This window comes from Vicugna pacos, chromosome 12 (genome assembly GCF_048564905.1).
Source record: "Vicugna pacos chromosome 12, VicPac4, whole genome shotgun sequence".
In the NCBI taxonomy this organism is placed as follows: Eukaryota; Metazoa; Chordata; class Mammalia; order Artiodactyla; family Camelidae; genus Vicugna; species Vicugna pacos.
Window position 1 is genome coordinate 11,963,461 of NC_132998.1, and position 26,515 is coordinate 11,989,975.

Below are 26,515 nucleotides of genomic sequence, written 5' to 3' on the forward strand. Positions count from 1 at the left end.
TTAAACCCTGAGAAAGTGCACTAAATTAGACAGTGGAAGAGAGGAACTTTCTGAGATTTACAAACCTTTTTTGGCTAGAAAAAAGCAGCCAGATCTGTCTGGCCAGCCCTACCAGGGTGTCCTCATGCCTGGACCATTTCTTTAAAATCTCTCAGGACTGGCTCCTTGATACAGCTGCTTCTTACCTTCAGCACCTCCACTTGGTTTCCAAGCCCCTTGGTGCAGAGCTCCATTACTGAGTAGGAGCAGAAAGTATCTCTTATTTTGTACTGGTTGACGGTGGCGAGCCAGAGGAAAAGGTTGTTTTCTAACTCCATAGGAGGAATTAAGATGGACTGGTGGCCTGAATAGACACTGCAATGAAGAAACACAAGAGCTGACATGATCAATTCATTCTAGGTACCTTGATTCCTAGAACACCATCCATTCAACAAATACTGAGTGTGAAGGACACTGTCGGGTCATATGACATAGGAAGGTCTAAGAATCAGTCTCATTCCTACTGAACTCACAAGACACAGTAACTATAAAGCAGGCTATAGAAGGTGCAGCAACTAAGACGGAGATAAAGGACATCAAGATCACAGAATAAAGAGCAAGTCGTTCAAACTGGGAACACAGAGGGGGGAGTGTTTCACCGAGTGGGTAACACTTGAGCTGAGGCTTGAACGAGTAGGAATTTGATGGTGGCCGGAGGAAGTGAGGATGTGGTGAGGGCACTCCGGGCAGAGGAACAGCATATGCAAAGGGACAGAGATATAAAATTACATGGTGTGTTTAATGTTGTCAGAAACAGTATTCCAGGGTGAAATACTAGAGCACAGGATGCCTGGGGGAGTGGGGAGAAGTGAGGCCAGAAGGGTCGGTACCAAACTGTGAACTATATTACATGAAGGACTTTAGCATTTACCCAGCAGACAGTACCTACAGCTTTAAGTTGAGGCAAAGCTGGCTACAAGGAGGAGGGACTGGAGATAAGAGTCACTGAAGGCTGAGAGACAGCAGAGGCTGCAACAGCACAGGTGCAAGAGGATGAGGGCTTGAACCCTGACAGGCCAGCCAGGACAAGATGGAAGGGATGGCAGAGTCCCATATCATATGTACTCTCTCCAGCCATGAATCCTCAACTTCCTGAACCTTGAGTACAGATCACAATCACTGGGAGCCCAGGAATCCTGTATTTAAAAAAAATACTGGACTTGTGGTCTTCACTTCTGGAGATCTAGGTTAGTAAGTCTAAGGAAGGCCCATTAATTTTTTCTAATAGACCCCTAAGTGACTTTTATGTACAGACAGGTTTAGAAACAACTGAGCCCAAGGATATGACACTCAATGGCCCGTGAGACATAAAAGACACGGAGTGAAGATAACGTGGGCCCCTAGGTGGACAATGCCATCTTAGGAAGGATGGTGACAGAAGGCATCTGTGAAGCATTCACAGAGATGCCCACCAAGGAGGCAACAATGCAGGTCTGAGATGAGGTCCCCAGGGAGGACAATGGAAGGAGGTGGGATCTGCTATCCCACAGGAAAGAATCCAGCCAGGACCCACATGCTACTTTCCAGCCACAAGCTGTCGCCCATCTCATTACATTCCTTCCTGCCAAGCCTAGCAGTGCATTCTGGCTGGGACAGCATGACATTTCACCCAAGTGTCATCCTTCTGCTTGGCTCTGCTTCTAAAATGAGGATTACAGGATGGAGCAAAGAAGAGGTAGTAAGATCACTGCCCTTTTATATGAGGCAAAAAGCTAACAGAAAAGAGCGGATACAGACCAAATCAAATGAACATCAAAGATATATTAGGTGCACAAATTCTGGAAACATCAGCATTTTACTGAAACTTTACCAAATTAAGGGAGCAAAGGGAAGGATGAGATGGTCATAGCCCCAAAGATATTCCCATGCATTCTGTTTCTTTGCATTTCCATTCCTACCTGCAGAGACACCAGAGTGCAAAGCCAAGTCCACAGTAAGGGTCAAGGCAGATGGCGATCTGCCGAGAAGAATACAACTCACACTGGAGCTTGATGGCTCTGCAGAGAGCATTGACTGCAGAGTGGGACATCTGGAAGGTAAGGAACATGGAACAGGATGGAACTGGTATCCCACAGGCAGAAAAAAACAGCTCTAATGCTAGTTCTGAGAAGCTTCGTTTTCCCCAAACTCCTCACAGTGATGCATATTTTTTACTACTTCAAAATGCCTAGTCTTAAGTCTAACTGAAAGTAACATATTTGTTTATTTGTCAATATTGAGGTTTAGGAAATACGAATCTCTGACTTCATACTGGCTTTCACTGTAGCTCCTACTGTCTGTTAGCTTCTACGCTAGGTTCAGAACACTGCATAACACAAATTCCTTGGGATAACTTATTCCGGAAGAGCCAATGCTTTTATTTAAATATAGCAGAGGCCCTTGATCCTCCGCCTACTGGTCTCTGGTATAACCACTTGGCCTCTACATCTGAAGTCCCTGGGGCAGTGGTCATCTCTATTTTTTGCAGACCTGGCATTTTACCAGCATCTAGTGAGAGAGTAAATATACCCCGACTACTCTACCTTCACTCCCGTAAGCATGCCAGTTGTGGAGACACTGAAATCAAGATATGCCAGCATCTCAGGAGTGGGCGGTTTATACAGCTGAGGTAACTTTTTCCTGGGTAAATCATCTGCAAGGAAAAGAAAAACCCGATGTCAACCCGACACACTGGAACTCAAAACTCATTGCTCTTCCACCGGTCTTCTGTGACTCTGCTTTGCCCAAATTTAGCTTCTGGGGTTTGCTAAAGCTCAGGCTTCTCATATTTAACCAACCAGATCACATGTCACTCCTAGAAGTGGGCTAGGGCTGAGGGCACCACTAGACAGTGTAAACAAGGAAAGCTACATCAGGTAGGTGTATTTACTGGAATACAGTAAATCAGTGAGGGGTAATATAACAGCAGTGGAAAACACAGGCTGAAGTGTTCAAATCCCAGCTCTGCTATTTATCAGCAATGTCACCTTGGTGTCATTTAACATCTTTGTGTCTGTTTCCTCATCTCTAAAATGCTAATAACACCTGCCCTTACAGAATTATGAGGACGTTAATTCACATAAAGCACTTTAAAACAACTCAAGCAGCTTTACTTGTTGTTATGCTGGTTTCAAGTTAAAGTTCATTATTTACAGTGTAGTCCATGTTACTGTAATTATGAACTGCTTTAAAAGTTGGACAGTTCTTCTCCAAGTTAACATGACAGATTTTAAGGATGATAATCTGGGAACTGTTTTCCTTTGCTCTTTTAGGATGCCTCTCTTCCCACCCAATTTGCTTTATAAGTACGTCAAAATCCAAGGATATCAAGGATGTCTCCAACCCCAACCATGCCTCCTCGATGGCTCCTTTGGCTTTCCAGATCAAGAAGTAATTCTGACATTGACTTTCAAACCTCTGTACCATTGGGTGCTCGTCTCTGGTAAAACCAAAGACTTATCTATCACCTTCAACTCACCTTTGTGTAAGGAAGGGCCACTCAAATGCCTAAAAAAGCCCTTTCTGTTGTCTGTGATTTCAGGTCTTCTTGAAATGTGACTGAGTCCAGTAACCACAGAAGGCCTCTCTACATCATTAACACCAACACAATCCATTTGTGGTATATGTTATAAAGGACTTTGCTTATGTCCTTAAGTCACAAATGTAAAAAAATCTAGTTTGGCATCTGGCACACAATAACCATAAATAGACATCATCCCTGCTTTCAAATCCATAAAAATGTTCCTGAGGTGGACACCATGTGACACTTACTAAAAACTGGTAGGGAGGAAATTAAAGGTTAAGAGGCTGCAAATGGAGCCAAACTGACTGGGTTTGAATTTCAATTCTGCTACTTAGTTAGCCTCCTTAGCCTCAGTTTTCTTATCTGTAAAATGAGGATAAAGCTAGAACCTATCTAATAGGGTGGGTATGAGGACAAAATTAGGTAATACACGTTAGATGACTGGCACATGGTAAGGGCTCAATAAAAAGCTGGACGTTACTATTATGATTGTGTGCTGGTGTATTACATTATGTCACTTAATCTTTACAACCCATGAAGCAGTTACACGTAACAGAGGACCAGGATTTACACCTTGTCTGCCTGACTCCAAAACCCACACTCTTCCCTCTACCAGACAGCCCTGTGTCTTCTCCCTCTTCTGCAGTAATGAAAACCATCTAAAATTCATACACTTTATAGTTTTCAAAGTATTTTCACAGTATGTTGCTTTAAATATGTGCGTCTGGCAAGGGTAGGCAGTGTTTCAGGAAAGGGCAATCTCAGACAAGGTTATACAGAAAGTAAGTACTGAGACTTGAATTAGAACCAGGTCTTCTGACTGCTAGTCCAGTGCTGTCTCTACCACATCTGGAAGTCAAGGATCGGAGCTTCTCAATATTTTATAAGGTTCCACATGTATACGGTCAGCTCTGGCATAAAAACCTAACCACAGTTTGGGGATGCCAAGAGTAACAGCAAGACACTTTCTGTCTCAAGGGTTCTAGCATATTGTGATCTGCTTCTCTGTGTCTGGTTGTTGCAGTATCCTGTCCTGGTAACTCCAGCTGAGCAGATATTAAGTTCTGCTTTTGTCTTAGCAGATGGAGTGGCTGCAACATTAGAGCTGTGTAAACACCTCTGGCATGAGAATCAAGGAAGCCTCAGGGAGTGAATGTTCTTGCTCCCTCAGTGGCTCTGGAGAGATCTCCCTTTCACCTGTGTCAATGATCATTGGCCAGGTTTTCACATCCACAGCTGCTGCCGCCTCTCGGGACCTCAGTAACCTCATTAGGGTCTGCGTGGTGAGAATGCAGGCTGCTTTGCTGACCTAGAAAACAAATGGACAAAAATAAGCACCAGGACGTTTAGCCCAAGTATAGCACCACAGGCTCGGCACATCACCCTGGGACAGGGCAGTACCAGCTTTTCAAAGAACACACACAGGACAATGGAGGTCAGTGTCTCCCCTCACATTTGTCCTGCAAATGTGACACTGAAGTAGAATGATGGACTTGTTCACAACACTATTTATTGTTTACCACAGCAATTCTCAAATACTCCACAGTTAAAATCTCAGTGTGGATCACCAAATCTCTTGATTTCAGGAAGATGGTAATAAAATAAAAACATGGATTTTGTAGTGCTCACGGAATGAGAGGTGTCAGAGGATCATCTCTGAGGGAGTTAGTGTTTGCAACAGTCCAGGGAATGGGGAAACACACTGGACATAGAACATATGTTGAACTTGAGGGACTCTGTGCTCTCGCAGAAACTAAGCTCTCCACACACCTGCACGTGGAAACACAAAGTTCCCTCACAAACTGTATCAGTGGAAGGAAGCTCCCTGCCCTGCTGCTCCGGCCTACTGTGCAGAATACAACAAGAGTGTTTTGCTGAATAGAACTTTGTAATAAAATCATCTGTGGTGAACCGGCTTTTATACTGCAGGCTCCAGCTGCTGACAAAGCACCAGTTCTTAGAGAAACAAATGTTACATAAATGGGAATTTTGCAACCCTTTGCTCTAAAGTACATTAGGATGTGATGCAGTACAGATTTATCTTACTTTCTCCAATTCTCATATCCTGCAGAAACTTCTATCACCTCCAGAGCAAGATTCAGATAGCTTTTAATATTACATCAAGTGAATTTTTAAAACGAACCAAAATAAAAGTGACCTGACGCTGGAGAGAATTCAGTTTGGCATATAAAATCACCTTGCTTACTGTGCAGAAAAAATACTAAAACATTTTTTTAAGAAGAAGGGAAAAAAAAAACAGGTTTTATGGGGAATTACTAATGACAGCTTCAGTTTCTTAATGTTCACAATAAAAATATAAGCCCGTATTTCACCGACAACTGCTTTCCCACATTCCTTCACTGAAAATTGCTGGTCATTTTGGTCAGATTTAAAAAAAAAAGAAAAAAAAAGGAGGTAGTTTTCAGGAGACAGATTTGACTTCCTGACTCAACTAAACTACAAAACTGGTAAAGATCTTTAGTTGTCTGACTGTGGATTTTACGAGATGAGGACAAGGCAAGATACAGCCGGTACTTACATCAACAATCATGCGGACGGTGGGCAATGTGGCTGTAAGGTTCTGAGCGTGAGGAGGCCGGACGGTCACAGGTATGCACCCCGCGTACAGGCAGCCATAGAACGCAGCGATTAACTCGATGCCTGCAAGACACAGCCACTTAGCGGCCTTGCGTCACTGAGAAACCAAAAGGTAGATTTTCCAAAACCACTTTATTAAATCATGTACCAGATGGATCAGGCCATAATTTAACAGAGACATTACCAAAAGAAATTTTTTAAATTAAGAAATTGAAAGTAAAGAAGGAAGCATATAAAACCGCTTAAAACAAAACAAAACAAAAACACAGAGAGAAGCCAAGAGTAAATAACAAGAAAGGAAATCAGAAGTAAAGACAACTCCTGAAAGATACCCAAGGAAGGTACCTGGACATCATTATTTGATATTACATAGGAGAAACAACTGCACAAATTAGGGCTGCTTCCTTTGGGAAATGTGAGACTAGGGGAAGGAGAGATGAGGAACACGTGAGCTTTCTTTAAATGTTCAGAAGGTGAAGGTTGCTATGTGAAGAGCAGTGAGTCGCCTAAGATGTCACTTGCACTCCAGTGGGTGCAAGTTTTAGGGAGAAAAAGGGTCGGTTGACAGGTCCACTGTCAGGACCTGGAGAGGGGCCTCCTCGGGAGGTGCTCTGCTCCATCACCAGGTGGGCAACGGGCAGGTGGAAGACAACCCCCCAGGAATAAAGCTGGAGGGTTTCCTGTACCAGAGCACCGCCTACAAAATCTTAGTATCAATGTAAATAAAATAGCACAGTAAGAATCGCAGAGTAAAATGAGGTTAAGGGGATAAAAGACCACAGAAGGCTGGATGCATGAATGTGTTAGGTGGTAGAAAAATAAAGAAAGGTACAACTCAAACATTTCACCTAAAATTTTGAATATTTACACCAAACTGTCATTCAGTAATTCTGAGTCCCTCTTGCTGTAAGGAGAAGGTTGCTAAATTAAACTAGAACATGGAAGATGAATGCAGTCATAATCATGGGACACTAAGCACCAGTTATAATGTGGAGAATGTGAAGTCAGAGTTCACGGACGACATGCTTTGGGAAATGGTCCCATTCCCGAACATTCCTAGAAATAACTGTCTCTTTTGAGTGTTTCCAAAAGTCAAGAAATCTTCATTCATTCATTCAGTGTTTACCATCACGCCAGGCACTGAGCTAAACAGTGGAAATACAAGAGTAAACCACAGACTCAGTGGCAGCAGAGCCCTGGCACTGCACAACTCTGGGGGTGGGGGGCGAAAGTTGGGGAGGGGGGAGGATGGTCCACCCCCCGATGAGCCTATGTGCATGGTATTCAGAATTGGGACATGCACAGCCCACATGGTCGCGTATGGCGGCCCTGAGCTCCTGTCCTCCTAAAATTTGGAGTCTAGTAATGAGCTTGTCTAGTCTACCGATTCAACACGTACCAGGTGGATAGAGCAACACCACATTGTCTCCTGCATTCAGATGTCCCTTATCACCAAGAACTGCCGCAATCCTCTCTGCTCGCTTATGAAGCTGAAGGCAGCTGGCTGTGCACACTGTAGTTCCCTTGAAATAGAAGTAGAAGCAAGTCGAAGTTCAGTAAGGAAGTAAAACAGTAACAAATGCAGCCAATTTGACATTGTATGAAAAGCTTGTGCTTGGTAGATTATCTTTTGCAAGTTATCAAATTCAGTGAGAACTCCCAAGCACCAAAAGATGTGTGTGGTATTTTCTTTTTCAAGGTTTGAAGGTACTTAGGGAACAGCAACATTAACTTAAATCAAACATAGGTATTTACAGTCTTATTTAAGGTAGCCTTAAGAATACATAGGAATTTTTTATTTACATGAAGAAATAAGAGCAGAGGGAAAATAAAGAAATAAAAGCAGGATGAGGGCAGGAGGGAGGTCAGGACGCTGGTCTGTGGTCAAGTACATTTGCTGTGTATAAAACACAAGTTTGGCTCGGAGCAGCAAAGATGTAAACAAAAACAGTAACAAGGAAACAGAGCCCATTAGCTGACAATAAAAGATTAACAGATTAGAAGATGGCCAACTATTCAGGGTCCTGAGAATAATTTCTCCTTCGGGTCTTCATAAGTATCCTTATTGTTAATTCAAGTTTCACTAAGCTGGGCTTTTTGAGCCCCTGTTCTTTTGTAAGTATAACACACAAATGAGAAAATGCATGAGATACAAATGTGCAGCTTGATTATAAAAATTATAAAACAAGCAGCTGTGTAAGAACCAGCGGGACAAGAAAAAGACCACTGCCAGCAGCACAAAAGCACCCCAGCAGGGGCTCCCGCCAGCCCTCACCTTCCCTCCAAAGGGAACCACTACCGTGACTTCTTAATACTGATGGCTGATTCTTTTTTCTTTATATTTTTACCACCAATGAAATATTTGATGTTCAAAGAATTGCACCGTACACATGTATTTTTGCTTTTTAAAATTTGTTTTGTTTTGTTTTTTTTGGGGGGGTGTAATTAGGTTTATTTACTTATTTTTAATGGAGGTACCGGGGATTGAACCCAGGACCTTGGCACGCTACTAAGCATGTGCTCTACCACCACTCTATTCCCACCCTGCCTCATACATATGTGTTTTTGAGCTTTGCTTTTCTCTCAACATTCTGTTAAGAGTCATCTATGCTGTAGCGCCTAGGTATATATAGCTTATTAGATTTTATTGCTGAATAGGATTTAATTATATGAACATGACAATTTATTCATCCATTCTACTGCTGATGGACAATCCATTCCCATACATGTATCCTGGTGCACAAACGTACGCGTTTTGGTCAGGTGTAGACCTAGAAGTGGAACTGCTGGGTCATGGGGTATGCCTACTTTCAACTTGACCAGATAAAACCAAATTGTTATTTGTCTATCATGCCAGTACCACACTATCTTAATTACTGTAACTTTGTAACTCAAAAAAACTCACCATAAAAGCAAGTTTACTGAGCTGTTAAAAATAACTTTAAAATTTTATTAATATAAAGCAGTACATGCTCAATACAGAAAATATGGAAAATATGGATGGGAAGCTACAAGTAAGACACAAACACTATTAAACATCTGGGTGTATATTTTCCTGGCTTTTAAAAAATGAAAAAACCTACATATTACATATAAATTCACACACAATATTAAAATTAAAAAAAAGGTATACTATACCAGAGGCTTGGTAGTGCACTGGCTAAGAATGTGGGCTTGAAGCCAGTCTGGGTTCAAATGAAGGGGCTAATTTCCTAGTCCTACCACTTGAGGCCCTGTGACCTCAGGTATGTGATTTTATGTCTCTGTGCCTCCATTTCCTCAACCTTAAAATGAACTGTGAAATATAAAGCACCCAGAACAGGGTCTTCAGTAACTACTCAATTATTATTAAAGTTTTATGTCCTATTCTTCCCACTTCCACACTATGAATATTTTCTGGGTCATCAACTATTCTTCTATAACATTGTTTTGAATGACTGCATAGTATTTCATCATGTTTACGTGCCATAATTTAGTCAGTCAATTTATCTACTACTGGACATTAAGCTTATAAAACTGAAATGAATAATATTCCTTTGGCTAAAATCAGGGTTAAATTCATAAGGCCATTTCTTACCATAGCCTTCTTTTTGGTCCATGGTATGGCAGCAAACTCAACTTAGCAAGGACCGTTTCTGGGCATGAGGGAGCAATGCCATATGGTTCCTAAGCTTTCTGGTGATCTGGGCTAATCCAGGGTAAAATGTTAGAATATGCAGAAAAATAAATAGACTACATGTCTTTTAGTCATCTATATATATATATTATTTCTGTAACCAAGAAGCAAATTTAAGCTTATGTTCATTATCAAATAATTTGGAGTTTGACTTTATGGGCCATAACTTTAACTGCAGCCAAGCTTGGGAGTAGAGTGGGGAACAAATTGGACTGACATCTTCTGACTAAAATGGAAGGACCCAAGTCAATCCACGGGCTCAAAGAGAAGCCCATTTCATGTAGAGGTCGAAGAAGGAGGTCCTAAAGTTTTCTCCCATAGAGCAATGGTTCTTAAGATTTTTAAAGACTTATCACTAAGATGCACAGCATTTTTGCCTCAAGTTCTATCACTGCATAAATTCTCAAAGTTGTGTGAGTGTGTGTATCAATTTCAGAACCTAGGGGGCTGGGGCAGAAGAGGGCAATTTGGGTAAGCCCCTAAGAGATTCTGACAGGCCCTCTAGTCTTCCCCTGCTGGTGAGAAATACTGTTCTATGCTATGGTTATAGTACTTGTAGCTTCTGACTCAGCCACTAAAACAAACAAATCTCAAAAGACTCCCACAGAATGCATAACTTAAAAAATACAATATTCTGGTGCACCATCCATTAGGAAGCAGTAGTTAAATGGACTATTGAATAATTTGCTTTTTACGTTAGCAATAAATCATTTATGTATCATTTAAGTATGTACTAAAAATAACTCTGGTTTTTAAAATGTTGATCTAAAGTCATTTTATTTCTAGTGGAAATAAAAGAATTAAAAGTCACATTGGGTAAAAAAATTACATGACAATGCATTCTGTACTTCTGGAGATCTATGTAATTATATACCGTCCCTACTATTCCTATCGGAACTGAATAAAGATGACTTGATTGTAACAAAAGAAGAGACATTATTGAATAACACTCCAGGTTTCATTTCAACCTTGAAGTGATTGTATAATTTATCCTCATAATTCAAAACAAGGAGAAAGCAATAAATCCTTCCTCAGAATTGACAACAGAAATTTTCTGATGAAAGAAAGAAATCAAGAGTGCCTAAGAAACTCACAATATCCAGCTGATTAGATATAGAATTGAATTTTTAATACCTTGGCATTTAACAGCATGAAGAGTACATGGTCAGGAGTTGCCTGGGCTCGCCACTGTAAAATCTCTGCCAGAAATTGGTGCTGAGATCATAAAGCAAAAGCAAAAGCAAAAAAAAAAGAAAAAAAGAAAAAAAAAGAATCAGGATTAGCAACTTTTAAAAAGCTAGACAGTGCATCTCTCCCATCTGTTATCTGAAGTGTAGGTTCTGTCCTTGACTTGCTTATAAAAATCAACACTTCTGGAACACTTACCTTCCTCACTAAATCATTTTCTTCAATTTGCCCAAGATCCCTTCCTGCAGCTTGTGCAATGCGTTTTCCTGCAACCAGGTTCCCAACCATCACAGAAGCAGGGCCTACACCTGTAAGTAAAAGCCAAAATCAACTCTCTGGAGATGGTGATTCAAGCTACATACGTCCTCTCCCCTCAAGCATTTCCAGACTGACTAAAGCAGGTTCAAACATTAATTCAACAATACTGACTGAGCATCCTTCCAGGCACTGGGGCACAGTAGCAAACAAGACACAGAGCTTGCATTCTGGCAGGGGAAGGCAACAAATAAACACATACTCAAATAAATTATGTCAGGTAGCAGGAAGTGACAGAGAGAAGGAAAATAGGACCACAGGAGAGATGAGGTTTTGAGGCAGGGGGTAGCAGGACTGGGTATAGGGAAGTTTCCACTCTGAGGAGGTGGCAGTTGGTTGCACGGGGTTCCTACTGATAAACAATTTCATCTGCCCCAATCATGGATAAAACCCTAATAGCAGGTTTAACAATAATGAATATCTGGTCTGAAAAGAAACCTTCCATCTATGAGGGCTCAGCATGAGTTCATCAGGAATATCAGAAGGGCTTTATTTTAATGTGTAATGAAATCCAGATTGTGGGACATTCTATGAGACAACTGGCCTGGACTCTTCAAAAAGTCTTTTGAAGACTTCTGCTAGAGAAGGGCATACAGTAACACTCAGAACAGTGGTATCCTTATTTCCTTTCCTACCCATTATTCTTTCCCAACTTTTACCACTATGAAACACACACATACACATACACACACTCCCCTTCCTTTAGGGAGCTGTCTAGTGGTTTTCAAAAACGTCACATTGGTCCTATGTTACAAATGTTATGGGATTTGGTCGTTCTCACTCCTTGCTTTTATTTCTATGTTGATGTTTCAATAATGCAGTGAAGACTAAAGTCAGATATTCCTGCGGAAATTACCTACTTTTTAAATCAGTTTCATGTAACTTACAGTTAGTTTTCAGCTGCTTTGGGTGGTTTCACAGTCTATTTAATATTCTTACGCTTCTCTGCCTAGATTTAGTTTCACCCAAAGAACTGGGTGAAACAGCGTGGACTTGAAGATAGTTAACATAACTCTGAATGACCAGATCTTCAGTGAAAATTTATCTTAGATTTTAAGAGACAGTATTCTCTGAGTTCATATTTTTGAGTGAATCAGCTTTCTAGAACTATATATCTTTTGGTCTAAGAAATCTATTTTTTTAATCTTAAGGGAGAAGAGGAAAATAATTTTTTCTCTAAGCAAAATGAAATCCTTTCATATTTTGTTTTATATCAACATTCTGACTTCTGCCTTGTGTTCACAAATGATCATTCAGCTCAACTGGAGCTATCATTATTCTCAAATAATTTTGTGTGTGCATGTGGCATGTCAAAGTATAACTACCAAAAAGTTGAAAATATGATTTTCATACAAACATATGAAGACCATTTCTTCTCATTAATGCAGTAATCAGCAGGATGGAAAGTTGATTCAGAAGATGATTGTTAGAACAAGGGTTGCATAGGCAATGGAAAAAAGAATGTGGATGTCAGATTGAAAGATGAGATATAAAACTAGTTAATGTTCTACAGGACAATGAAATCCTTACCTCTGAGTTATGTTTTCTATCAGAAAATAATGATGTGCATCTCTGCCAGACAAAAGTCTAGAAGTTAATGTGTAACTTCACAGAATATAGGCCTTAATTTATAGTAAGTGTTAAGTCAATCAATGGCACATTCCTTATACATAGACAATTAAATAATCTTTGGGTGGGCCTGTCAAACAATGTTCTAATCTACTATGTCTCTAAGAGAACATGCTGCCCTACCTTTGCCTGACTTCCAAGTTTAGTTCATTTTTCTTAATGAACTATGTCTGATCAGTACCAAAACCAAACAACACCTAGAAAGACAGCAGGAAATGCTGGCTTATTAGATAGGATAGTTTGATGCAAGCAGCAGAAATCCATTAAGGCTAACTTAAGTTTAGAAGGAATTTACTGGAAAGATTATAGGGTGACTTAACACTGTATGCCTTTCTTGATGGTCACTTAAAGATGAAAACTCCAGTGTATCAAACTAAGAAGATGGCTAAAACATATCAAAACTTAATGCCAGCTGAGTTTCGAATAATGCTGATGTCATGCTTAGATTGTTATTAACCAATGCTTATTGCCAAAATCTGTTGATCATGAATGTACTGAAATGGGTGGAACAAAAACACTAAATCACAGAATCACTTTAAAGTATTTAGAGAAGCGGGGTAAAGAATATAAGGGAATTCTTTCACTATTTGGCAACTTTTCTGTAAGTGAAATGATTTCAAAATGAAAAATTTAAATAAAACAAACAAAACCCTAAAGGGCAAAGTACTCCAACACTACGCTGAACGGTTTTCATCTACAATGTGTCTGTCCATTGAAATTTTAAGTATGATAGGCAAAATTCTTTCCCAAGAGACTAGATAATCAGTCACATGTATATCATGTTGGAGACAGCCTTTTTACTAAGGCAGGGACCCAGAGTGTATGTGACTGTGTACATTGTCCAATCCTGGACTCACACTGTAAAGTTAATAAAGGCATGATATTTTAAAAAGTGAATTTTTCAGACTAATTTAAAAGGATAAAAATAATTCAGCAGTAATTTCGTGAGATCCTTCTGTGTGCATTTCTTGAATCTATGGGTCAAAGGAAATGAAAGATTATGGAAAGCAATAACATCTAGGAGGCTAACTGCAGACACTGCAGTACCTGTAAATATGTCTTATTTTCCCCACAAAATTCTGCAAATTTCTAGTGGCAAAAACTAGTCATCAGCCCAGTTATGTATTCTTCTTTTCCTTAAAAACACAACCCCCATTTTTCAGCTAGACAAATGCCTAGAATAAAGACTATATTCGTTAGTATGGGAGAACAATAGGTAAAAGGAAGTGATAGTGCAATTTCTAGAAAATATGTTTAAAGAGGTAGGGTACTCCCTTCCCTGTCTTTTTCGCCCACCTGCTAACTGGAATGCAGAATTGATGGCTGGAGGTCAGGGGCTCTGAGGCAGTATGTTAAGGCTGGCTGTGGCAGATGGTTTTACTTTCTTACAAATCTTCTTTGCTCTGATTACATGAGAGGAGTATATCCCTCTCTACTCCACTGACTCTGGGCACGGTCTGACTTATTTTGGACAATGGAACGTTAGGAAACATGAAACAAACAGAAGCTTTAAATATGCTTGTATGGCTTGGCTTGCCTTCTTGCTTTTGCCATCTGCCTTGAGGAAAATATGGCCCAGGTAGCTGCTGGTGCCATGATGAGGCGACACATGGAACAGTTCTGAACCCAACCTACAGCCTGGAGCCACGCCAAGGCCAGCTGATCCCACCATGCTCAGCAGATCTACACTCCACGAGTGAAAAATAAGTGCTTCTTATCTTAAACCACCCAGTTTTAGGGTTATTTGTTATACAGCATTTGTACAGCAATAGTTAACAGATAGCAATGCCAGTGCAAAAAGGTGGGAAGCTGGAACCACATCCTAGCCCTGGACTTCTAGATCCAGATTTCTTCTACCTTAGAAAGAAATCAACCTGTCTTTTGTTTAAGCAAGCTGTTATGTTCTTCTGAAACCTGCAGCCAAAATCAGTCCTAACACAGCCCCATTCTTTACACATAGCTTAACAGGCATCTCAGTGAGATTTTTGTCACTGGGCTGCCTGACACTTTCTATCTTCCTTTTCCTCTGCTTTCCTTTCTTCCCTCCTGTATACCCAACCCCACGCTCCTGTATTCTTTTTAAACACCAACCTCTCATGCTATCCCCACATCATGTCTGCTCCACCCACGCCATGATTTTCAAACTGCTTTGGTTCGAACCATAGGAATACCACTCAGATTTCAGCAGACAATCACAACAGATAGCAAAAATACAGAATCCAAACCTAATGCTTTCATCAGACAGGGGGATGCTATGCTGATGGGGGCTTAGGACTAAGTCTTTTTTACACGTTTTATCATTTAGTAAAAATGCCTGAAACCTGGCTAACAAAAGCAATGTTTTAGGCATCTACCACATCTCTAAGTAGCATCTTTTAAGTATCTACTGACACGGAAGTTTTGTTAAAGGGATCCTAGATTAAATGTTATTTAAAATAGGATTTTATTTTTATGAGAAATAAATATATGACTTCAGTATAACAGAATTTGAGATGGAGAAAGATTTGTATGTTTTACTTATCTGTCAGATACTTAGGGAGGTAATATGAAGATACTTCTTTTTAAATATTTCTTGATTAGTAATGTACAAATTTAATTCTAACTGCCCCTTTAGAATATTAGTCTCCATAAACTCTTATTTCCACAAGCAGAAACTGATAAATATCACATATACTTTTAGCTCTATACACACTGTTACTAAGATGAGGTTGGTGAGTTGAAAACAACATCTAGATAAACAACTGTGATACGATCTTCAGCCACCAGACCACTGAATTACTACAAAGTTGAGTATATTAACATTTTAATATCCTAATAAAAATATCCCAGAGTCAGAGGCTTACCTTATATTTTATTATACATCATATTTACCTTTCAGCAAAAGCGGTCTTACAGAAACATAATTAATGCCACACTTCCTTTTGCCTTCCTAATCTTCCCACTTTTATCTTCTTTTCCTAACACATTTGGAGGCTAATGTACAAAGTGTGTATGTGTGTGTGTGAGTGTGTGTATGTGTGAGAGTATGTGTATGTGTGTGTGTATGTGTGAGAGTGTGTGTATGTGTGTGCGTATGTATGTGTGGGTGTGGGTATGGGTGTGTGTGTATATGTGTATGTGTGTGTGAGTGTGTGTGTATGTGGTAGCTGCATGATATGTAAAGACCACATTTTGGCTTTTGTGTGTTTCCAGGCAAACAAGAAAGTAGGAGGCTCTCATTAACTTCTCAATTAAAATGGAAAAAGCATCAATAAAACTTAATGATTTCATGTTGGATTGAACAGACATTTTAACATGACTGACCATCAATTACTCCTGCCTTTCGTGTCCTACTCAGCCTTATAACCTAGGTCTGTTCAGAAATGAGGCAAAAAGGTGAAATTGAGTATTTGTTTTTTTTTTCTACAGGCACCCTACTGAGAATTACTCAGAAGGGGGAGCCAACAGTAAACCTGGAGAAGCTATTTTGCAAAATCTCAATCTTCTCTGCTTTTCGTCAGCTGATACTATTCCCATGTTACTCATTAATCTTTGTAAAGTCTAACTCTAGAGAAAGAATCAGGCTGAAAGAAACCAGTTTCTTAAAGTTACAATTTTAATGTCACAACTTCAAAGCCAGCACCTTACCTGGTTGCTTTTGCCGGGGTTTTGGCAGATTGGTCACGCATGTATGTGGGCACATGAGGATATTGCAAGGATGTAGTGATCCCTCCAGAAACAGCTGTTTTGTCTGAGATATATGGATCCCTCCCAATGGAGTTTTGGGCAATGTATTGGCAGGCACCAGAGCAAGACAATAAACCCCCACTTGATGAATGCTATCGATTGCCTAGAAAAATACAAAATATAGAAATAAAACATTCAGTGAGATTAATTTTATAACATTTGGCATCCGTCTAACGTAATCCATTATTCTATTCTAGGCTTTTTCTTTATCCATTCTAGGTCTAGACTCCGGTAGAGTACTAAGATCTCACATCTAAAGGTACCTAGTCCTTCCAGAGATGGCACAGGGGTGAGATACCATCTAAATGGACAGAGGCGGATACTGGTTCACAAGCCTCAATATGTTCTCTCTTGAGTGATAATGTCCAAAAACCTAGAAATTTGTTTTAGTTCTTTTAATATTTTAGCTTTCCAACATGGCTCAATTAAACAGAGGCCGTCTTTTTATTATAAACACACAGGAGCTCTGTAAGTAAGCCCTTGTTTAAGCGGTTCTCCAGGTTACCAGGAATCTCCTCTGCAAAACATCCAGGTGAGGCCCACCGCACACTGAGCCCTGGAGGCCACCAGCTCCCGGGGCACCCCTGCTCCCAGCCGCCCCCCTGCGCACTCCCTGAGCGTCCGCTGTGCCTGCGTCCACATCTTTCCACCAGCTATTCTTGTTATTGTGCTCCTATTATTTAATTAACTATTATGTCAACTGATAAAATATGCAAAACAAGAGAAAGAGCTAAGCTCTGGAAAGACTCGTTAGAGGTGAGCTCCTAAAAACTACTGTTGGTAAGAACGGGCAAGTTAATTCTAAAAGGTAGTAAGGATTACGTATTCCAGTTTCTAATACTCACGTTCTAGTCCAGCTTAAAGGAAATGAAACCAGAAACCAAAGACAATGAGTCTGGATGAGTTTACAGAAGAAAGTTGACCTGGAACTCAAATTGGTGTACTCACACTCACACTACTCTATATTAAGTGAAGGCAAATTTATACGCTTTGCATTAAAATTTAATACTTGAAGAATTTCTCATTTTTATGGTTTTCTGCTTCCACCACCTTTTGAAACCAACTGACCAACTACCAATACCAGTTCCAAATACAGCAGTTATGTGGGTTCTTTTGTATTACCCACAAGTCTTACCGAAAAGGAGATAACAACCTGAGAAGAATGGACCAGGAGTCACAAAAGATGGACAAGGCCTTTTATTAAAATGACTTAAAAAGGCAAAGGAATAAACTTGAAAAGCACATTCCTCAGACTCTCCTACTGACCAGCAGAAACAGCCGGGAAACGGGAAGTCTGGAAGAGTCCCTAAGTCTCTGGTAACTTAGAAAATACAAGAAGTCAGCAAATGCACTACGAGTAGCATGGGCTCCCCACTGAAAACACATCTGGTAAGTCGCCTACTGACCAACTTCCTTAGAAGGTGCTGAGTTAGGGGTTTAGTTCCTATCAGACACAGACCTGGAATGAAACAATCTCTGGGCTCCAAACTACCAGAGCAGATGGTGTTCTTACTGTTCTCCTAGGCATCCAATGCCCCGAGCTGAGAAGCTACAGAGGAAACAATGCCCTCTTATTTCACGCCCAAATCACCCCAAATGACTTTAACAGGGATTTGGGTTAGGGAGTTAGCACTGTATTTAATTCCTATAGTTGGTTCCCAGGGAAAAATAACAAATATCTTGGGGAATTTGCTTTCTGTAACAGGAAAAAAATGCATAATTCACCACAAGATCCTACCACAACTCCTCAAAGTTCTTTCTGGATGAAATAAGCAGTTTGTTTGAAAATGTGAATAAACATTCTCTTTGCAGGTATGATTCTTAGTCATCTTTCCGAGATCACCCAATCCCCCCTTCTTCGTAGTTTCTTCTATCTAGTTCACCTTCAGTAGATTTTTTTCTTTTCTCTGATTTTCCACTACCAACAGCTTGTGCTATACCAGCTGATAACTGAGAATCACAGACCTTGCAGATAGGAAGAGATCTTAAAAGTCACCTAGTGCTATCGCTCACCTCATGCTTGCACCGTTTCCACAACATTACTACTGGCTGGCAGTAAAGAAATCCAAATGCCCCAAGCAGACAAGTTATATATGAGCACCAAGCAGACAAGTCACTGACGCTGGGAACACTCTCAATGCACAGAAGTTGCTATGGCAAGGATAGTCCATGCTTTCTTTGGACCATTTATTTATCCAACAAATATTTACTGAGCCTACTCTGATGGTGTGCTGGCCTGATGCTATCTGATTCTGGGGGCTGAGCAGGGAACAAGAGAGACAAAGTCTTGGCCTTCATGAGGCTTATATTACAGTGGATGCAGAAAACAATAAATATAAACACATATGCTGATAAATACTAGTTAGAAAAATACAGAAGAGTGAGGGGACAGAGTGGAAGGGAATGTTACTTAAGATAGATGGGCCTCTCTATAAACTCCTCACTGGAGATTAGGCATATGATTATTCTACTTTATGTTAAACATAATCACCATCATCTTTTACTGAATGCAGGCACTAAATATTTCAATTCATTATCTAATTACCATCAATTAATTCTTTCAACAGCTCTGTAATATAGATAATTTTATCCCCACTTTACAGGTTAGGAACTACACTCAGTGATGTTAAGTAACTTGCCTAAAGTACTTATGTGGTAGGGAGTGGAGCTGGGGTTCATGGTATGATTCTAAACGAACACCAGGCTCTTTTCATCATTTTAGCCTGCTCTCTCTAGAAATATACCCCTTACACTTAGCCGAAATCTTCCTCCTCCACTAGTGGTTTATTTCACCTAGATCTCTAACTCCACAGCAAAGCTCCCGCCAAGTAAGAGCAAGGTCTTATGCTTTCCTGGATCCTTCGCACTTTAGGCACCACTTAAAGCATGTAATAAGACTGCAGCTGTTGACGTGGGGACTGATTACTGTCAAAGGTGTGTTCCACATTTGGACAGTTGAAATGTTCATAAGCAGTAAATGCTCAGGCACAAAAAAATGAAAGAACTTGCTGCGCCAAGTCAATTCAACTGTTTTTGGCAACCTGACCAGAAAAATACCATGTAGGCCACCAGGAGGCCTGGTATTAGTTATCTGATTTTGCTAACAGTACCCAGAATATGTGAGTAGTGACTGGAAGGAAAAAAATAAGGTGGTATAAGTGGTCCATTGAAGAAAAATTCAGCAAATATTTATTGGGTGCCAGCCAATAAATATTGGCTGCTGCCACCTCTGATGACAACGCCGACTTCCCTGACAAAGACCCCAGGTGTGCTCACCTGCAGCACACGGCTCATCCACTGGAAACTATCTTCCTCAGAAGCGTCGGGTCTTTGTTCCGCAACCACCACGATGCGCTCATCATAAAATACAGACACAGAAAACACAGCAATTCTAAGAGAGACAGATCAAACACATCAGACTCCCTTCACAACCAGTCCTATTTGCTTTGCTCAGTTGGAATTACAGAGAGGAGACATCCCCACCACACTGCCCAGGAATGAGTAGTTTAGAAAAGAAAATGTCACAATCATTACCATCAAAATGAGGACTCAAAAAACACGTATTAAGCACCACTGTAGTGAATGTTGGGACGTAGCAATAAATAAGACAGTCCCTGTCTTCGTGGAGCTTGCGTGTCAGAGACAGAACAAACAAATAAATGTAAAATAATGTCATGTGGTAATATACACTAGGGGAAACCAAGGCGGGGGGGCGCGCAGCGGTGTGCGGGGGGCGTGCTATGAAGGCGGGGTGGCTGGGGAGCGCCTCCCTGAGGAGCGGACACTGGAGCAGAGACCTGAATGAGGTGAGGACGCGAGCCGCGCGAAGATCTGGAGGAAGAGGTTTCCGGGCAGAAGGAACGGAAAGCGAAAAGGTTCTGAGGTAGGAACGAGCTTGGCAGGTTTGAGGAACAGCAAGAAGGCCAGTGTGCCTGGAGCAGAGTGGTGAAGCAGAGAGTGGTGGGGAGAGGTCAGACCCGGCCCGGGTGCTCACCGCGGACCTGGTCGGCCAGGGGCGGGGGATGTTCTGAGTGAGGTCTCCGCTCGAACGTCCCCTTACTGGTGAGGCATTCCCAGACCACCCCACACAGACCCGCAGGCACCCCCCCCACCCTGTGTGTCATGCCTGCATGGCGCTCCTCACCAGCTCACCTGTTACCTAGTTCCCTACGTGGTTACCTTCTGTTCCCCCAGTGAGAATGTGGGCTTCCCCAGGGCAGACACCTGGCCTGTTTTGTTCACTGCCACCCCTGAGCATCTAGAACAGTGGCAAGCAGTTGGCACCCAATAAATATTTGCTGAATGAATGTATGAAATAATGGGAAGTCAATGGAGAGCTGAGTGTGCCAGCAAGCCGGGCCATCTCCCTCCCTTCCTGCCTTCCATCCACATATATTAACTGAATACCTACTGTGTTCCAGGGGCTGTGCTGAGTGCTGGGGATATAACTGCACTCTGTAGAGTTTACATCTCTTAGGAAGTCACACCATTATAAAAAACCACACATTTCAGGAACTGGTTCTCTAACCAGTTTCATTAATTTTTCTTATTTCTTCCAAAACTAAGGGACACCAAGATTGCTTTAAAGATATATATCCATGAATGTAAACTACTAACATCAATGACTCAAATATATATCAAATATCTTTTCTTGAATTAATAAGCAAAGAAAAAAGGGTATTTAACTGACTTCATTCATGGAATTTGAAATTTATGCTTATGTACTATGTCAATCTCTGCATTAAAATGGTATAATAATTTAGTTAAGAGTCAAGTAAGAGAAACAACTCTTACATGCAAAACTCCTACAGAGTAGCATCTATCCCAGTTAGACTTACTGGGACTACTTCTGTATTGAAGGGATGTAGGAGAGTCAAGGCTTTAGAATCTCCTTAGTCCTTCGGATTCAACAAACAGTAACTAAAAACTGAAGTACAGGATATTATCTTATTCCTCTCAATTACAGCCAAAGAACCAGACATTTTATGATAAATCTTCAAAGCCCAGGTTTGCTATGCTTAACCAAAACAACCTAATCACTTGGAAAGAGAATCTACAGAAAACAAATCACCCAATAACGGTATCTTCAGATTCCACTGCAAGTGCGAATATTTGAACTTCATACTACTCACCTTCCTCTGTACACAGTCTTTATCGATTCAACAGCCAATCCAGTAGCAACAATGTCATCAGCATTATGTCTTCGACCGCTAACCATCAGTAACCCATCCATTTTTCCAACCACAAACACCAAGCTGCCCTGCAAGGTAACAATGATTTACATAATTTAAATAGTAAAAAAGACATTTTACTTCTAGCCTTGAAATAAATGTCATCAAAAAATAAGAAAGAAAACAAAACCACATTTTATAGATTCTAAGTGTTTGACATTTCAACATCTCAGAAATCAGTGACATCTCTCAGTTAACGGGGCCTTAACAAGTTCTTAAGAAGGGAATCCATTCATATTCATTCTTAGGGAGGAATTTTATAAGAAAGCAGCTAGGATGCCACGTGAGCCCAGTTTATCTTCCCAGCCACGATTATGTATTAGTTCATCTTCTATAGTTATTTATAGGATGGATGCAGAAAACTGGTAGGTCATTTAACACTGGAATCAGGAAAAGATTAAAACAGTTTTAATGTAGGGATGAATATCTCAGATATATAAGGGTAATGTTTCCATCTGGAAAGATTAAAGTTAATGAAGAAAGATCTAAGGAACATTATAGAGGCCTCTTCTTTTTAATAAAATAACTGAGCTACAGGAAAGTCTGCTGTCAATGCCCTAAAAGCATCACTGTATAAATAATTCTATTATTTATTATTTCATATAATTATTATCAATAATTCTCCCAGACTCATTTGCAATAAATTAACTTTTCCCATTTGTTACAGAATTCCTAAATTTCTTGGACCATTTGCATATATTCAGTTATCCAGTAGTCATCTCCGTTTGAATGTCACTCACAGATTTACTAAGCACAATGGAGTGCCATACAACGACTGGGCTATGTAAGCAAGACATAACCTCTAGTCTCGGGGAGCTACTGTCATCCCAGAAGACAGAAGAGAACCAGCCATTTCCAACAGTCTGGAAAGTGCTATGGTGGAAGTAAATAAAGACAACAAGACAGTCACTGCTAGTCCCTCAATGTCCCTGCATTTCTTTCATAGTAACAGAATTTCTAGCTGGGCAAGACTGACCAAAATAAAGACTGCATTTCAGTCTCCCTTGCAGCTATGTGTAGCCACGTGACTAGTTCAGGAGACCGAGATATAAGCAGAAGGGTTGCTCAGCAGCTCCAGGGAATCTTCCTTAAGAGGACATTTTTTTTTAAGTTTATTTATGTATTTTTAATTTTGGGGGTAGGTAATTAGGTTTATATATTTTTATTTATTTATTCTTTAACGGAGGTACTGGGGATTGAACCCAGGGCCTCGTGCATGCTAAGCATGCACTCTACCACTGAGCTATACTCTCCACCCTCAAGAGAATAATGTTAAGGGCTGTGCCCTGTCCTCTATCCTGCTTCCTGGAATGCAGATGTGATGGCTAAAGCTACATTGTGGAGCTCAATAGTGGAATGGAGCTGGGGCTTTGAGAATTTCTCAGTGTTGAGTGAAGAAGTCAAGACAGTAGCTGTAGCTGTCTCTTTCTAGGAGAGCAATTCTCTTAGGGGAATGCTGTCACTCCCACAACCAGCCATAAATGGTGGGGAAGAAATAAAATAAAATCAGATCTTTTCTTATATAACTTGAACTGTTAAGAGAAGAAAGAGAGAGTAAGAAGGTAATTAGACATGGATGGAGGTGTGTGGGCTCAACTATGATAATGAATGCCTATTAGTTACAAAACAAAATCCAAACCTCCCATTATGTCATGCAAAGCCCTTCATGCTCTGGCTCTCTGCCTTCCTTATTGGCTCATGAAACTAACTGTGAACTCTCTGACAACAGGTTTTGCATTCTAATTGTCTCTGTAAACCTAGTGCCTGTAAATACCATATGATGAAAACCAAATTGTTTTCATTCAAAGAATTTTCTGTTACACATGGTGTAGTACTAATAATCTGTATGAACGCTTTTTGTGTTATTTATTATGGTTTCCCTTTGCCACTGAAAGTAACTTATTTCTAACTCTTCTAACTTATTTGAAACATTTTAATCAAATCAAAGCAAGGTAGCAAGAATAAATGAAAAGAGTTTTGAAAATAAAAAATAATATCTTAATCTGAAGGGATAAAATGAATTTGGGTAACGGAAATAATAAACATTAACTAACTTTACGACACTTTTACAGGAACTGCTCTAAACATAAGTTAAGTGGCCGTGTAACACTCTTGGACCAATAAGAATTTGTTCTGTGAGCTAAAGTGCAAATAATTGGAACAGATGCACCAAAACAAACATGAAACCATCACTTACCGGCCCTACAAAGCCCAGCAATCCTGACCGGATGAATGGGACATCCCCAACAGGGGAGCCTGCAGAATTCACTGGAATCACCTTAAAAGACAGAAGGAAGAAAGTAAAAATCTTAGCTTTTTAAAAAAAACTTTTAAATACATGCTTGTTGAAAATTAAAATTATATAAATGATGAATCCAGCAATCCCACCCACTTAGGAGATAACAAGTATAACTTGCTGTTTATCTCTCCGGACTTTTTTAGATTCATGTATTAACATAAGAATTTTTTTTAAAAAAAGGATCATATTACACACACTGTTTTGCAACTTGCTTTTTTCACATATTCTGTATTATATATACATAATATATGTATTTCACATAATGTATGTATTTTGGATACCTTTATTATAAGCTGGTAACGTCAATCTAGCTCCCTTTGTACAGGCGTCCTATAATAAATCATCACATGGGGGATGGTGTAACACAGCCCTTGGAATAAGATGTATGTTCAGTTTCTGGCTCCGCCACTCACTAGTAATATGGACCTTGGGCAGGTTTCCTGGACTTCTCTAAACATGTTTCTTTGGTCATAAATTGGAACTCCCAGTGCCTCTCATTTTGCTTAAAAGAATATAAACAGATTTGCAGACATAAACTCACGGCCTGGACCGGATCAGTACTCAGGAAACCATCAGAGTTAGTACTATTAGAATGTAACCAGTCTTTCTGGCTAGATAGGTCATTCTAATTTTTCACTATTACAAACAGTGTTTTACTGAATACTATTGTACATATTTCTGTGCATTTGTACAAAAGGCATGAGTCTTTTCCATTTTAACAGGCTGTTGTACGAAATTATTATAGCAATTTACACTCCAGCAATGCTGTATTAGAATATTTTTCCTAGACTCTGGCTAGTATTATATGTTATCAATTTTTCTAAACTTTGCCAATCTGGTAGACAAAAAAAAGGTACCCTGCTATTATTTTAATTGTATTTCTTTATTACTAATATGGATGAGTCTCTTTTCCTTTGTTTCCTGGCCATTTGTATTTCTTTTGTGAATAGTCTAATCCATGTCTCCTGTCTATTTTTTTCTATTTGATTGCAGTTTTCCTTTAATTTTTAAGATTTCTGTTTTTATATAGGGAACAATTATAAGAAAAGGTAACATTTATTAAATACTGATCATGTGCCACACAGAGGTGTAAATATTGTCCAGTTAATCCTCAAGAAAACTGTATGAAACAGAATGAATACTTTCATTCTACAGATGAGAAAGTAAGGCACAGAGAGTTTCATTTGCCTCATATCAAACAGCTAGCTGGTAAGGGATGAAGATGGAAAATTAGCTCTCTGTGCTGATATGTGCTACAAAGTTTTTCTCATTAGGAGCTTATTTTTAAAATACACTTTTATTTTCTGACCAGTCATTACTTGGTCTTTAGTCCTAGTGAAATGTTAACCACACTGGAAAATTCTCTCCAGGTTTAAATATAAAAATTCAGTAAGAAAAATATTAGAAACTTTAATTTGCAAAACCAAAGCAGTAGAGTTTTCTTCTTTTTTGGTTAGGATTTTTACTCTACTTCACTATCATTAAATTTATACTGCAGATTTCAAAATTTCTTCATCACTATGGACCTAGCAATTCAGTATTAAATCTGAGAATTTTGGCTGGGCAGTTGCCCTCCCAGGAAAGGCCACGTAATAAAATACTGTTAGCATCTTCAAACCCTGCTTGAGGATGTTGTTCATCGTAAGGAAAATGCAATGAAGAAAAACTCAGACGTTGGAAACATATGTAGTCCAAGCATTCCAAGGTAAGAGAAATAAGGTGAGATTTAAATTAGTAAAATGTATATACATTCAACAGAGGTAATTAGTCCCCTGTGAAAGTAAACCAGAGGGATGGCAGTAAACATAGGCCTTAAGAGTTTATGAATGTCCACTGCTGTCAAAGGGAACTGGTCACAACCTTTGAAGCCAGGCCAGGAATGGAGTAGTGATGATGAAGATGATGGTAACAACAGACACTTAATAATTTATATTATACCATCTTAGGCTGTGTAAACAGATGATGGACAGCCTAGGAGTTCTTAACCTTTTTCAGCCCCCACATCATTCATGTAGGTAACACTCTCCCGCTATTTACACCTATTATTATATAATTACATGCACTGATTTTCAAATGGGATGGTAGACAGACATGCTCTGCCATACCAAGACTGAGAACCACCAGTCTAGATTATAGGAAAGGGCAGCTCAAAGAACCGAAAACAGGCAGAGGTCATATGAGCCCTGTCTAGTGTGAAGGGGACATGGCCCATACACTGGAGTCTTCCATTCCTTAAAAAGTACCCTGAGGCAGGTTAACCCCAATTATGAAACACAGACAATTAATTACACCTGCTCTGATTTCCAGGCTCA

The 26,515-nt window shown here is 40.0% G+C and overlaps 1 protein-coding gene across 3 annotated transcripts in view; it reads right to left on the reverse strand.

The window, feature by feature from the left end:
- The window catches only part of DIP2B (disco interacting protein 2 homolog B), a 195,593-nt gene that overhangs the window by 13,754 nt on the left and 155,324 nt on the right, over positions 1–26,515 (reverse strand). For all 3 annotated transcript variants that reach the window (XM_072972815.1, XM_031683009.2, XM_072972814.1), the window contains exons 20-31: positions 24,102–24,182; positions 21,806–21,933; positions 19,950–20,064; positions 16,575–16,776; positions 11,202–11,311; positions 10,950–11,030; positions 7,539–7,662; positions 6,081–6,202; positions 4,739–4,850; positions 2,562–2,671; positions 1,938–2,068; positions 186–354 (exon numbers count right to left, since the gene is read on the reverse strand). In XM_072972815.1, coding sequence (XP_072828916.1) covers positions 186–354; positions 1,938–2,068; positions 2,562–2,671; positions 4,739–4,850; positions 6,081–6,202; positions 7,539–7,662; positions 10,950–11,030; positions 11,202–11,311; positions 16,575–16,776; positions 19,950–20,064; positions 21,806–21,933; positions 24,102–24,182 — 1,485 coding nt within the window. The remainder of the gene's footprint in view (positions 1–185; positions 355–1,937; positions 2,069–2,561; positions 2,672–4,738; positions 4,851–6,080; positions 6,203–7,538; positions 7,663–10,949; positions 11,031–11,201; positions 11,312–16,574; positions 16,777–19,949; positions 20,065–21,805; positions 21,934–24,101; positions 24,183–26,515) is intronic.